Raw genomic sequence first — 16,345 nt, 5'->3', positions numbered from 1 at the left:
TTTTTTTGAAAAGATAAATCTTTACGTTTTTTTACTTGCTTCTGCCATAATGCTAAGGGCTGTTTTAACGAGCACTTATAGTCAAATTCACTTACTGAAAGAGCATGAAAATAAACTCAAAAAATCACAATTGACTGTATTTATACCACCCTGCATTTGCCTGGAAGATTAACAAAAAAGTTCGATTTTGACAAATGTTCTTTGTCAAATTTTTTCCTGATTAACCCTTATTTCTTAGAATTCTGAGATGCTAAACATTCGAGGCTTTTGCTAACAATAACCAAAACTTTGATTATAATAGATGGATTATTTTTAATTCATTTTAAATGGTGTGTTTTGGGACTGACTGATTTTGATAACAATAGCCGATTATAATATTATCCATGATCACAATAAGCGGATTCTACTGTATTAAGTTAGCTTATTGTAGTTTTTGTTTTAAACAGGTGTGTGATTGACTGAACTATTTAGTTTATACGTATACCTCTTTTTTTTTTTTTGTTTAAATACAATTTTGTCAGCATGGCACCAATGTGTAGTAGAACAATGGCGGCAAAGACCACATTGTTGTGTGATTTGAATTTGTGGGATTTTTGTGTAGTGCAGTGCAAAGGAAACAGAAACTGGAGAGAGAGAGAGTGTATTAAATGTTTCAAAAGTGAGTGCCTATTTGGTGATGAGAACACAGCGAAGGTCAGCAGAGTGGAAATATGAAATGTACGATGGAATGTCAGAATTCATGTTGAACGTGCAGCCATAGAAATAGAGGAGAATGAAATGGATGTTAATAACGAAATAATGTGCGTGGATGTTATCCTTCACAGGACAAAGCGCAAAACAGAAAAATTAGCAGGGCTGAAAAGAGAAAGCAGGTGGTCCAAAGTAATAATAAACACCAAACAAACAAACAAGCAAAATAGCTTAAAGTGGTGCAAAAATTCAAGATATTAGTCACGACATCTGGATGCAAAAAGGAAAGGCGAAGGAGCTGATTCTCTTGGTTGGCACAAATGATTTGAGAGGCAAGAAGTATTCCATGAGGGAGAATGTAAAGGAGTTGTTAGAAGAGACAAAATGGAAGAGTGAGAAGTTATAGACTGCAAGTGTCTTGCCATGCTATGATAAAGGCAAATTGAGGAAGAGGGCATTGGTAGCTAATGAAACAATGCGTAGGTTGTGCAGAAGGGATAATGTAGGATTTGTGGTAGGATTTATTCTTGATTTGACAACAAGAAGTATCTGTATAATGCTGAAATCTAAATGATTTTGTTGGTAGGTGTCTAGAGAGCCATGTTCTCCAAGCATGCTGAAGCACAAATTCAGGAAAATTTAAGCAATTAGGGGGCTGGAAGCAGGTGAGTGTGAAGGCACCCAGGAGATGAGCGAGTATGAGAATGACCAAGTGTGAAATCTAGTCTCTCAAGCAAAAATATTGAATAGGGTAATCAATTCAGGAAGTAAATGTGGGTGGGGGCCTAAATGGATGCTGCTGTTTCTATATACTATTGCCAAAAGTATCAGGAACAAGAGGAAGGAGTTTTTGGCATTGGTTAGTGCAATCTTGCCAAAAGTTACATTAGTGAGACCTGGCTAACAGCAGATGATGTAGTTACAGGGATAGAATGTGAAGGGTTTAGTATTTTCGGGAAAGATAGAGAAGATAGAATAGAAGGAAGGGTGCTGGTGATGCCAGCAGATGAATTGTAGCCAAAAAGAATAGGATATAGGCAGTAGAATGGCTGTCCACTTGAGGCTGTCTGGTGGAAGATTAATGCTAGTAAGACAAAACATACTGTTGGTTGTTCTTATAGGCCAGGGAGTTTCACAAATGATCTGGAAGACATCCATCAGCAAATTAGTACAATAAGTACAGGTTGAGTGATTATTATGGGGGACTTCAACTATGGTGATATAGACTTGAAGGAAGAAAGATCACATGGAAGGACTGAAATTAAATTTATACACCTACTGAGAGATAATTATTGTAATAATAATTATTATTATTGTACAGGTGACTCATTGTGGGAGACCCAAACTATCCACACAATCTATCATACCTTTCCTTGAACCCATTAACAGACCAAGCACTCACAACTGACTCTGGCAACCCATTCCACTCTCACAATTCTCCAAGCAAACAAAATCTAGTCCTCACACCCTTACTAACCACATCTTTATTCAACTTCCAGGGATAAACCCTTGTTCTGGCACCTCTAGCCATGAGCAGAAACATTTCCTCTGCATCAATGCCTTGATAAGATCCCATCTGGACTTCTGTGCCCAGTTATGGGCACCAGGGTTTCTTCCTGATGGGGAGGAAGTGGAGAGGGTCCAGAGATGAGTGACCAAGATGATAGCAGGTCTGTGGAATGAACCTTATGAGAATAGGTTGAAGATTTGTGGGTTGCAGAAATTGGACGATAGGCAAAGGAGGGGTGATATGATTGAGACATTCAAATTACTGAAGGGTTTTTATAAGATTGATCCAGAAGATATTTTTGAAAATATGACTGGTGGTGGGAGGACTAGGGGCCATGCATGGAAGCTGGGCAAGAGCGTGGTTGACAAGGGTGTTAGAGCTAGGTTTTTTACTTGGAGAGTGGTGAATGAGTGGAATAAGCTTCCAGAGTCTGTTGTGGGTGCTACGACCGTGAATGAGTTCAAGGCAAGATATGATAGATACTGTGTGAATGCTGAATAGTTGTTCCAGACATGATGTTAGGGCCTCCCTCGATGAGTCTGACGACTCCTTGGAGTTTCCCGGAACAATAATAATAATAATAATAATAATCAATCCTATAAAATCCTTTAAGCAACTTAATTTCTATCATATCCCCTCTTTTCTCCTGTCAACAAAGGCAGCATGTGATGGAGTGGACTAGGGGTGTATGTATTCGACCTGGTCACAGGATCAGAAGAGCTATCCATAACAAGCTGGCCACATTTCCTTCAATTAGTGAAAGTGAACATGAGGTTTTGACTTAAGAGATTGCAAAACACGAGGAATATTTTGTCGAGAAAAGGTATATAGCGCCTCCATAGCGCAATTGCAGCATTCAATTAGAAAAGGCCTAAGTTCAATTCTTGTCGTGACGAGAGGAATCTTTATATTGTTTTTCAATTGAGTTAGCCGATCTCATACAAAAGTAGCAGGACTTTTTCACCCAGAAAGTCTAATTTTTCATCCTGCATACAGACAAATTGATCTTGAGAAAACATGCAATTTACAGACCAAAAAAAAACCAGTGGTGGTGGTAGTGGGCAGTAGATGGCAGTGTAGATGATGATGGTAGTTGCAGTTCACTGTAGTTGGTGGATTAAGTGGTGGATACGAAGAGCTGTAGAGTAGGTGCTCTCCCTTGATGAGCCTTGGAGGTGTCACGTAATAATAACATGTGGAACTACAAGGCAGGTGATTATGACAAGCTTAGGAGGAAGCTTAAATTTGTGCCATAGCATAAAACACTGAGGGTAAGGATGTTAGTAGGACATGGGAGATAGTTAAGGGTTAGCTTAACTATCTCTCATCAATTTAATATTGCTTCCTCATCTAGAGGAAGCAATATTAAATTGTATACCTAAAGTAGGGAGGGTTAATCAGGTGTAAGTTAGATGGATGAGTAATATTATTAAGAATAAGCTGCAGAAGAAGAAAATGCTGTGGAGAGAGAATTTGACTAGTAAACAAATGGACAGCACAAGGTTCAGGCAAGAAAGGTGACAATCATGGGAAGGAAGGCAAAATCACATTACGAGAATAATCTAGTCGATCAGGTGAAAGGAAATCCCAAAGAGTTGTTTTGTTAACTGGCAAGTAAAAGGAAGAATAACTATAGAATATTAACCTTAATGAGTGATGATGATGATCACTAGGAGACAAAAGCATATAAAATAGTTGATTTACTGAGAGATCACTTTGCAATCCCACATTAGCATCTGTCACATGTTATTGCTTTAACATATGTGACAGATGCTAATGTGAGAACAGAGGTGGATGAATTTGTGATTCTTAGGATATTGTATAATCCAAATGTAAATATAGTTGTTGGATTTGATGGGATATCAGTATGGGTTTTGCAAGAATGTACAAGGGAAATGACACACCTCTGATTGGGCTCTTTTATTCAAGTCTGCTCTGGTAGAGTTCCAAGGGAGTGGAAAGAGGGCAAAATAATTCCTTGTATTTGCAATAGCAAATTATAGACAAAACAGTATCTTAGGCACGATGGTAAAAGTACTGAAAAAATTGGTCAAAAAGAGAATTCAAGAATGGGTGGATAAAAATATGACACTGGATGAGGGGTAACATGGCTTTGTGAAGGACAGGCCATGCCTTACTAACTTCCTAACTTTTTTATAATAGCTGAGTTGGATAAAGGAAATGGCTACACAATTATTCTGCCGAATTTTGCCAAAGCAACTGACAGAATACCAGATGGAACTCTGTTACACAAATTAAAACAAATGGGGATGGATATATAACTCTGGTTAAGTGGTTATGAGGGTGGTTACTGGACAGATATCAAAAAGGGGTATATGGAGGAGCATAATTGAGGCGAAAACAAGTGACTAGTAGTGTAGAAAATAACCTGAAAGGAAATATTCTGTTGGTTACTGATGATGTGAAATTAGGTAGAGTAATAGTTAATCAAGTTAATTGGAGTATTGATATGGAGAGCTTGAAGGACGATTTAAATAGGCTGTCAGTATGGACAAAAGATAATGGGTATCAGTTTATAGATTACAAGCCATTTATCACACTGATAGCACTGTACTCCAGGAAATAGATGAAGCTAGAGATTTAGGGGTGGTGGTAGACAGAGAGAGATAAAGTTTAGAGAACATAGTGCTAAGGTTGCACATAAGATTACTTGTCTACTGAAGAATACATTAACAAGTCAAGATAAGGAAGTTTTATTCTTCTTTATAAAGCCTTGATACGCCCACATCTGGATTACTGTGTTCAAGTCTGGTCCTCAGGTTTCTTGGGAATGAGGAAGGGGTGAAGAAGATTCAGAAGTGAGCGACTAAGATGGCGAGTGGTTTGTGGAATGTTCCCTATGATGAGGGTGTGCAAATTGCAGAAGTTGGTTGATAAGGGGAAAAAAGGAGAGGATATGATAGAAACATTTAACTTGCTTAAAGGGTTTTATAGGACTGATGCAGGGTAAATGTTTCAGCACTTGGCTGGAGGGGCCAGAACAAGGGAGGGGGGTCATTGCTGGCAGTTGAATAAAGGTGTGGTTAATAGGGTTATGAGGACTAAATTTTTTGCTTGGAGAGTTGTGAATGAATAGAATGGGTTGCCAGAGTCAGTTGTGAGTACTTTGTCTTAATGGATTCAAGGAGAGAAATGGTGTGCCTCTTAACTAACTATTCACAGCCATTATGAAACTGAACATGCACATCCGCATATCACAGGTCACATTTACAAGGTGAAAGAGGTTCAATCCATCTCTCTATGTTTGTGAGTCCAAAGTGAAAGTGGCAGCACCTGACAATTTTTCTGGGATAAAGTTACATGTTTCAGCGAGCTTGGTAATATTGCTCTGTAGTATTGCACTTATTTCTGGGAAGATGATCATGGTGGTATATCTTTTCTGCCTCAATTGACTTCATGAACTGTTGAAGCAATGCAGTTTTGAAATATGGTGTTTTCTTTTCTTTACCTCAACTAGGCAATGGTCATGATTCACTTTGAGTTTTCTCGTACTGAATCAATTTTACTAAAGGTCTCCTCAAAAGTGATGAGGCACGGTTTAAGACTGCTAACATACATTCCAAGATTTAAGCTTTTAGAAACAGAAACAAAGGAGGAGTCAAGAGAGGACAGAAATATGTTTAGTTAAGTTAGCCAGAAGTACATGAGTAGAATCATCTATCTTTGCATGCTAGCACATGTTCATCAGCAACAGAAATCACACGAAGCTCTTATTTGTTTGTTTTTTTTTTATATCCAGAGTGCAGCTGCAGCACTTCACATGAATCATCTTTGTTACATGTGGTAGACATAGTTGGATCATAGCATGTTGTGTGTGTACACTTGCTCATAGCCAATATAAAAATAAAGGAGTTTTTTTTTTTGATTACTCTGAGTACTTAAGATTTTGTTGGTAGATCTCCATTACCTTAATATCTATTGCTTAATACCTAAAAAAGAAAAAAAAAATTTGAAATGACACATTAAATTCAACAATTTTGGTAAAGTAACTCTCTCAGATCATGATATTAACACTCTATACCAAATTACAAGTTAAATTAGTCTATTTTGACTTGAACTATTCAAAAATGAAAAGAAACTTCTCTACTTCTGATATTTAAAGGTCACACAAATTACAGAATAATTTAGCACTTTAAATAAAAGATATGACATTTTTAAGAAGATTCATTTAGTGGGATTTTTCTACTTTTTATGTTATATATGTGAAATTAGGTTGTTTAAAGGATTTTTTTAAATGCTTCTTTAAATAACAAGAGTGGATAAGATGATAAATGTAACAACTAACAAAAACTAAAACTTTCTTTGCCATTTTTTTTTTTAATTAAGCTATACTTCTGATAAGAAGCTGAATCATAATCACACATGACTGTCGTAGAAACTTCTAATTAACCTGCTTTTTTCTCCAAGGAATCTCTTGCATATTTAGACTGATGTAATTGAATTGGTTGGCTGGCTAATTTGTGGTTTATTAGTACAAGGACAACAAAGTTTATACTGAGTGATTCCTAAGGTTATAATAGTACATAAAGTAACATAAAATAAATAGATAAATCAGTAAATAACATGATATGCACAAGAAACAATTAAAATAAAAAAAATAAGCAATGCTGTCATCTCTAAATATAAATAGTATTTTTGATCAAATGCATTTGTATAAATTAATTCTTTGTAAAAACAATTTAAAAAATTCATGCAGTCAGAGAGTGACAAGATCTGCCTGAGTGTATATGGCATAGTTGGATGAGCAAAAATTTCATTACATTCTCCAGTGAAATGCAAGCCCTCCACCAGAACATGGAAAATGGTAAAATGAGTGATAGTTCAAGTCATTGTTCACACATAGATGGGTCAAGTCCTCAACACATAAGAATGTATAAGATGAATGTGACCTATGTTAGAGCCCAGCAAGTACATCTTCCTCTTTTCTATTTCTAAGTTGACCATACTTCCGATATTTAATTTTCAGACTTAATCTCATGCAATTTGTTTGTCAGTATTTTCTGCCATAATGACTGCATTGATTAAATTAACTATTTTTCTTAATTAACTCTGTACTCTTAATACAATGCACAGCTGCACCCACAATCTCCTTCCACTTAATTCCAATGTAGCTGGGAATCCAGCACAACAAAACATCAAAATTAATGAGCTTCATTTTATATAATAGTTGTAGAACATTATAAAGCACCGGATGTGTATAGGAGAGGAGATGACCTGGGAAAAACTCAATGAGTCTATATAAAATACACATTATTGGTAGATGCTTTCTTCAATGTGCATAAATGCAAGCTGAAAGCTGAATGGCATGCAGTAGCACTATTGGATCTGATCTTGAACCATCAGTATAGACAGGTAAGAAGTCAGAGTACTCCACTCAGTATGTATTTAAAGGCTTCTGGTAGACTGGAGTGACTTCTTAAGATGGCACAGTGAGAGGCCGCACAATGGAGCGTAAACCTCCATAGAGGAATGCTATTATGTTCGGTGCAGATAACGTTGTCAACATTCATGCCAGCAGTTTGCATAATCTCTTTGATGTGCATATCAAATGGGCAAAGGACAGACTGATGGGTGTATAATATTAAACTTCCAACACAGAGAAAAAAATACTACTGCACATAGGATGTTTAAGAAGATACCATTCCTAGGGTATAGTTAAGAGATAACTGTTTCTGTTGAAGTGAAGAGCAGGTCCATTTGCTTTGACATAAAGACTTTGAATGTGAAATGTGCCAGTAGCTAGTGTATACCCTGATGATAGATAGCATCTAACCATCAAAGGTACTCTCTCACTGATTATAGGTCCCTAGTCCATGTAGAAGCATGGACTAGGGGCCTATAATGAAGTTTGGATCAAACAAGTGCACAAAAATAAAGGAAGCAAGGTGCTCATTCTATAGAAGATAGTGTGTGAAGATATTCAATGCTTTTTTGCACTTTTTTCTTATTTGATGAATGCAAGGAATACAGCCTTTCTGTCAAAAAAAGAATTTAGCTTCTGTTGCTATGGGGGAAGACTTATCCTTAATAAGGATAAGTCTTCCCCCATCATTAACTTTCTGCTCAATTTTCAGCAGAAATGTACACACACACACACACACACACACACACTTTTTTTTTTTTTCTGCTGAAAACTTTAACCCATTAGTAAGAACCTATGAACAGATATAAGCAACTGAAATTGTCTTTCCACAAATATCATGTTAGGAGATGAAAGAAAATCGTAAAGTTAACAGCATATAGACCACTGCTATAGGGGTTCTTCAGTCAATGAGTTTACTCTGACAGCAAAGAGTGTTACATAGACAGAGCCTTGGGGGGAACCTTCTTCTTGGTATGGCTGGGGTAATGTGTTTCTCACTTGGAATGCTCTTTACCACATTGTTTACAGGTGGAAGAGCCAGAGCAAGCAGTTTGGGTATGCCCATATTTCTGATATTTAAAGCATCTTAGTGGATCTGGGACATACAGTTCTTGCAGTACAGTTGAGATATCCTGTTTTATGGAGCAGTTTAATGTTTTATGAGGGTTGACCCAGAATCATATTCTCCCCTCCCACAACAGAAAAACAATTATGCTGCTTGCAAGAATATCACCAGAACATAGTTTTTAACTATTTTAGGAGATCTTAGCAGTCCTGCTAAACTTTTCTGAATAAAAAGGGTAAGCATTTTCTTTGCTAGCTTTTCACCTGTTGCATGGATAATGAGAAATACTGATATATTTATATATGTGTCAAATGTCTTTTGTTTCTTATTTCTGTTATCAAATGATATACCTTTACGATCTGTACTTGGTTGAGGCCTTGTGAATGCTCTGGAACATTTGAGAATGAATGATTCATACTCAAAAGGACTTTTTGATTCAATGCCAAAGATTCCTACCCACAACAAAGCCACACATGGAAACCTATGAGTTAATTTGGAAGCTATATCAGCATGGTAGCGAGCCTTGTGTCCTGTCCTTGGAACATGGGGCAGAAGACTTACTGCAATGCTGCTGACCCTCACAGGCAAGCCCATATGATCCTAGCTGAATTATCCAGGACCACCTGTCTTGCCGAAACAGTGTACAAAATAATGTAAAACTACCAGGATCTCCCTTTCCAAATGTCCATGGGTTGTGCCACAAGGCAAACACAATGGCAGGGCATTTAATTCCAGTGATGATGGTATGGAAGATAGGATAGTAAAAAAAAGATTCAGAAGTGAAGTGAAGAATATGGGAAGAAATGTACTGAAAAAGAGGAAGAATGAAATAGCCAGAATCACTGTGAGGCCCCTCCTACACGAACAGGTGCCCCATATCTGCTCCATGTTGGGCACCTATGTAACAGAGAAATGCTAACTCTTTACCAAGTTATTTAAGTTATGAAATATAATAACAGCAATAAAAACATGCACCAATATATTAAATATTCCATTCAAACCAACCATAAATCAAATTTCAGTGATGATTGCTGACCTGATTTATAGAGAAAGTAGAAAATCTAAGTGGCTTCGCTCTAGGAGATGAAGTGCAGCTATTAGGTGAGGTATTAAATCTGGTCCACTAAACAAATACATTCAAAGTATGCAGAATGAATATACATTCATATTTCTTCATATTTGTCTAATTAATAATTTACATGCATATTTTTCTTCTAATATAAAATGATGCAAGAGATCTAATTATTAATAAGAGAAATGAATGATAAATATACTGCCAACATCTAATAATATCTTTCTCGATAGATAAAAATTATCCACAAAACAAATATCTTTAACATAACTTATAGTAATTTGGTTATACAATTGTGCACATTACATTCTTATTTGGTTACATTATTACACTGCTGTTTTAACTAAATTTTTTACAAGTACTAATAATCTGTCCAACATCATTCTCAAATCAACTATGCATGCGAGAAGGTAATTTAGCTGAAAATCAGGTGATTTATTTGTTAGCTGAGAGCATATTCATTTGTGAATTTAGTTATTTCACTAAATGGTTAACTTTACCACACAATTACATATTTGATGAGTAGTATAAATAATGCAAAATTTGAATCCATATTACTTGTTTCATAATGAGAAGGTGACAAAATCAGACTTATGTAAAAATAAGCTTTTTTTTTTTATTTAATTAAATGGTTTCGGAACAACACATTGGACTGATACTGTCAATGCACAATCTTATGCAATTTCGAAATTTTTGGGATAAAGTTTAAGTGATCAATAATCAAGTCATGACTAATTAAAGGTAAAGATTAACATAAGCAGGGAATACAAACAATATCTGCTTTGTCTTTAAGTTAAAAATCTTATAATCTTGTACTCAAATACATGGTCTAACTGGTGCAGTAGAAAAACAAATAAATTTGTTACAGTTATATATATATAGAGAGTGTGAGAACATAAGCTACAGTAGAAATAGATAACGGGTGGCAGTCGACCATTCACGACAATTCACAAAGTTTAAGCAAGAACAAAAGGATGAAGCAAGAGCTGAGAACGATTGAAATAATGGAAAATATAACAATATTGTAAGCACTTATAGATTTTATTGTTTCCATCATTTTTGCAAAAGGATTACTTTTTTTTTTAAAAAAATGCCATGACCTGAAGATTATTCTAAACCTCATGGACAAATTAAAAATATGTTTCCATACAACCCAATGATCTAATGGTGAGCTTTGACATAGAATCCTTATTTACAAATATACCACTCAAGGAGACATTACTGCTACTTTCTGAAACATATATAGTAAAACTATTCAAATTCGTGATGCGTTCTGGTTACTTTGTCAAAACAAATTCTACAACCAAGTGGAAGGAACGGTCATGGGAAGTCCACTCACCTGCCATAGAAAACAATTTAGAACATCTAGAAGACAGCCTTTTTTTATCCACCCTCAACTCTCATTTTGGGTTCAATATATTGACAACATTTTTGCTGTATGGCCTCACAATAAAGAAATTCTAACAATGTTTTTAGCTACTATAAATACTTTACATCTTCAAATCAAATTCACTATGGAAATTGGAAAAAAAAAAAAAAAAAAAAATTATCTTTTCAGGGGGGTGCTTAAGGGTCAAAGCTGTATAACTGAGAGGAGACCTCCACATAGCCTTTAAAGGAATGCAGAGAACCGAACTGGGCTTCTGACCTAATGTCCAATCCTCACCTTCTCGTGGTGCACCCTGTTGGGTATTTACCTGGATACTGAACAAACGAGGATGGGCTGGCAATTTGGGATTTAGCCGACCAAATTGTATTCCTATTCGTTAAACCAAAATACATGGTACAACATGACAAAATTTCATGCCAGCTGAGGCATCGCCCAGTTAAACAAGGCCCCCGTTGTTTTCGCAAAACCAGGTTGAACAGCGAAAAGTCAGCTAAAAAGTCAGTCTAGAACCAATCTGAAAATACACTCCAACTCAACATCACCAGAGTTAAAGATCGGATCAATCAACATAAGAAGCCTGAATGGCAAATAAATGGAGCTAGCTGAAGAATTAGATAAGTACCAGATCGACATAATAGGGTGACTGAAACAAAAAAGACAAAAACTGGTGAGATCTTTCTGAGCAATAAATACAAAATGTTATATTCAGGAAATGACAATCAAGGAAAACAAGAAGTAGCCATAATATTCAACACAAAATACGAGGCTCATCTTGAATGGCAGGCAGTGTCAAGTAGAGTGATTTGGGCAAATATCAGAATGGAGAACTGGACAATGAGACTTATTTGTGCCTATGGTCCCACAGAAGGTTCTACTAAGATAGAAGTCGAGGAATTTTTTGATGCTTTAGAAAAAAGCAACTGACACAAAGAAAAAGGAAAAGTTGGTCCTTGTTGGGAATCTAAATAGCAGAGTAGGAAGTGATTATCAGACATACAAAAATGTTTTGGGAAAATTTGGAGAAAAGAGCAAAGCTAATAATAATGGCAAATACCTGTTGGATTTCTGCTCAGGACATGGACTGGTTATTACTAACACCATGTTCCAACATAAAAATGTGCACAAATTCAAATGGAGAGAAGAGGCTAGGAATAAGAAAAGTCTCATTGACTATGTTATTGTTGATAGTAATGTTTTCTCCCTGGTGCAGGACACCAGAGTGTACAGAGGATTTGAAATTGGAAGCGATCACTATTTATTCTTGAGCAGGATAAAATTGAATTTCATATTGAAAAGAATGACATGTAAGAAAGTTTTAAAGCGAATAAAAGTTGAGCAGCTCTCAGATGTGAACTGTAGACTAAAATACTCACATATTATTGAAGGAAACATGAAAGAGTTTGAGAACAGGAACCAAACTTTGGAGATTCAGTGCCAAGCCTTGAAGAAAACCCTGATTGATTCAGCTAGAGAGGCATGTCGTGATGTTGTCTGCAAGGATAGAAAAATTAAAACTCCATGGTGGCACAGGAAGTTAAAGAGACAGTGAAGGAAAAGAAGAAAGCATATCAAAAGTTCCTGGCAAATAAGTCAGCTTGTGCTCTTAGAGAATACAGAGACAAATGTAAGAAAATAAACAGTGTGTAAAACTAGCTAAACAAAAGTCATCGGAGGACTTTGGCAAGAACATAGAAAATAAATATCAAGAAGGTGGCAAAATATTCTGGAGATTGTTGAAGAAGCTTAGGAATGGAGGAAAGAGTGCTGTAAAAGGAGTTAGAGATGATAAAGGTGAAATGAAAACAGGAGAAAAAGATATCCTTGAAGTATGGAGTAATTACTTTGAAAAACTGCTAAATGAAACAAGCAGTGATGACAGCACAGTGGTAAAAAACACTGACCAGGCATGCAGTCAGGAATACATATCCATACTTGAAGTAGAAGAAGCCATCGAAGACTTGAAATGTGGAAAGGCAGTAGGAGTAGATGATATTCGACCAGAAATGGAGAAGTATGGTGGTATAAAAGTCTTACAGTGGCTGCACTGCATAATTCAGAATGCCTGGACAGAGGAACGAATTCCAGATGATTGGAGTAGCGCTCTCATAGTACCCATATATAAAAAGGAAAATAAAACTGAATGTGAGAATTACAGAGGTATATCCCTACTGAGTGTTCCTGGTAAGATATATGCAAGTATACTTGAGAAAAGGTTGAGAAGAATTGTGGAAGAAAAGTCTGGTGAAGAATAAGCTGGATTCAGGTCAAATAGAGGCTGTCAGGATCAGATCTTCACTTTATGACAAATAGTCGAGAAAGCATGGCAATATAACAAAGATCTATATTTAAGTTTTGTCAATCTGGAAAAGGCATATGACAAAGTGCCAAGAGAGAAGCTATTCGATATGCTACAGTTATACGGTGTCAATCGAGCATTATATCAAGCAATACTTAGTCTTTATTTGAGTTGTAAGTCAGCAGTTAGAATTGAACGAAGTACAGGAAGATGGTTTAATGCTAAATCTGGTGTGAGACAAGGATGTACATTATCCCCTATGTTATTCATTATCTATATGGATCACCTTATGAAGGAAAGTGGTATTAAACATTATATCAAAATTGGAGATGTTAATGTCAGCTCTTTGCTTTATGCGGACGATGTTATACTTCTAAATAAATCTGCTACAATTCTGCAAGATTCTCTGACTAAATTGAATAACTGTTGTAATAGATATGGTATGAAGGTCAGCAATAAAAAGACAAAGACAATGAAAATAGGCAGAAGCATTGAAAATGTCAACTGCGTTGTGAATGGAGAACCTGTGGAACAAGTAAAACATTTCAGCTACTTAGACACGATTTTTAGTGAAGATGGTAAATTAAATATGGAAATAGACAACAGAATCAACAAAGCTGGTATGATAGGCAGTCAATTGAATAAATTCATATGGAATAAGAGAGAAATTAGACAGAACACTAAATTAGCTGTATACAAGACAGTGTTCAAACCAGTTTTAACTTATGGATCTGAGAGCTTGGTCAGAAGTAAAACACTTGACCAAAGACCAGAGTCTGCAGATATGAGAGTCCTGAGAAAGATTAGAGGCGTGAACAGATGGCATCAATGGCAATATCATATTAAAAATGATTATATTAGGAAAGAACTTGACATTGTCAGCATCTAGGAATGCGTTAGCAGAGCTAATCTCAGGTGGTATGGTCACTTAAACAGAATGGGCGGTGATAGATTAGCAAAACAAGTGTTATCTGCCAAGTTGGCAGGAAAACGACCCAGAGGAAGACCAAGATATAGGTGTATTGATATGGTACAAAGTGCCTTAGACGATAGAAATATAAGATCTGGTAATGTTGGAGTCTTGACAAGTAACAGACTGATTTGGAGGAAAATTGTAGATAGGAAGTTAGTAACGATGTAAATTTTTCATGTAGTACTATTATATCCTGTACATCCCTTGAGGGTACATGGCAGGAATTTGATGATGATGATGATTATCTTTTCATCCACTCACCATGTGATTTAACCATATCAGTTTATTGAAATCCCACTTTCACTGGATGCTACATTCTTCAACAATCTGCACATCATCCTTCTTGAACGACAGGAATCATCAAGTCTTTAATTCGAGAAGCTAAGACTAATTGTTTGACTCCTCATCACTTACAGGAAGATCTCTCAAATATCAAACAATAAATGAAATTAAATGACCTCTAAAAAAGGACCACACAACATCTGTTTGACTCCTACAAACCGAACCTAAACATTAAGGAAATAGTACGTTGAGTTCCAATCCCATATATTAATAGTGGTTCAGAACCGATTTCAAGAATTTTGAAGAAATATGAGTTAGTAGCTACTTTTACACCTATCAATAAACTCTTAATTTTTTTCTCCTCTTCAAAAGATAAACGCTCTCCAATGTCTCTTCCGGGTGTAAGTTCCTTGCAACTGCAATCTATATTGCTTCGGAAAACTGGGCGCTCAATTAAAAAGAGAATACAAGAACATCAATCATATATTGCCCACAGGAAATCCAATATATCAGGACTGGCTCAACATGGAGTAGACACAGACCAAAACATTCTTTTGTATGAAACATGCCTACTACATTACTGGTGATACAAATTTGAACATTTGTTTAAGGAGAATACTGAAGCCATGCTTCATCACCCGAACATGAATTGAAATGACTACCTATCGTTATCAAAAATAAGGGAAAGTCTGATTAGAATAACTCATCAATGATTTTTTTTTTCATTATTTTTATTTTTTTAAATACTTACTATTAAAACCAAGAATGGTATTTTTTGAAGTCATGAGGTCTCAAGAAAGTAACAAGATGCTGTTTCTACTGAGTGATCTGCAGAGTATGACATTTAAAAAAAAAATTTAATATATATTTATATACATACGGTTATGATTAACCTTTTCTCAGTTAGAACATAATGTTACTCGAAATATAACATCATGCAGCTAATTCTATTTCAAATAAATCCATTATTTGCATTCTGCCTTGTATTAACTGTTTTTGCCAATGAAGATGGTCTGTAATTTTCAGACTGAAATATATGGTCTTATAATCTAATAAATTATTACCTTTACCTTGCGTTTTACATGTAAATAATTCATATAACTTTACATTGACTGACTCAGTATCCCATAATGCATAAATTATGAGAAGGGTCACTACACAGCTCTGAACCTGCACTAAGATCTCATATCTCATCAGTCAGAGTAAGACTAGACAAAGGAAAATACTAAGGTTAAATCAATGTAGAAATGTATTTGTGAATTGTTGTAATGTCAATATATTTGTGAAATGTATGGCCTTTGCAAAATGAAAGATTTTTTGAGGGAGAATGTAACTGGGAAACATGTTTGTCAAAACTGTTTTGTGAGTGAATGTCATAAGTGTGAAGAAAGCGAGAAAAGTAATAGTGGTGAGTTGAAAGATGAAATGTGTGATAATGCAACTGTGTAGTTCGTGTTGCAAGGGGTATGAGTGATAGTACGAATGACACGGTGGAAAATGAAGAGAATAACCAGATAGTAATGAAAAGATAGTACACTTAAGTGTAGTTCTTCACAGAACAAAACACTAGTTTGAGTGGTTGTTGAAATGCCTAGCAGATGGTATGACACAGAAGTGAAAGAAAGGGAAGAGAAAGCAGAGCATGAAAGAGCAAAAGTGTGAAAATAAGGATCAGATTTTGTG

The 16,345-nt window shown here is 35.8% G+C and overlaps 1 protein-coding gene across 1 annotated transcript in view; it reads right to left on the bottom strand.

Annotated features, from left to right (window-relative positions):
* The window catches only part of LOC150094295 (ralBP1-associated Eps domain-containing protein 2-like), a 275,338-nt gene that overhangs the window by 132,680 nt on the left and 126,313 nt on the right, over positions 1-16,345 (bottom strand). The window contains exon 9 of the mRNA XM_090412058.1: positions 9,686-9,772. Within this exon, the coding sequence (XP_090268184.1) occupies positions 9,686-9,772 (87 nt within the window). The remainder of the gene's footprint in view (positions 1-9,685; positions 9,773-16,345) is intronic.

This window comes from Typopeltis vanoorti, chromosome 22 (genome assembly GCF_054136105.1).
Source record: "Typopeltis vanoorti isolate ZY-2024b chromosome 22, IOZ_Tvanoo_1.0, whole genome shotgun sequence".
Taxonomy (NCBI): Eukaryota; Metazoa; Arthropoda; class Arachnida; order Uropygi; family Thelyphonidae; genus Typopeltis; species Typopeltis vanoorti.
The sequence above is the reverse complement of the archived record's forward strand: the minus strand, read 5'-3'. Positions and strand labels throughout refer to the sequence as shown.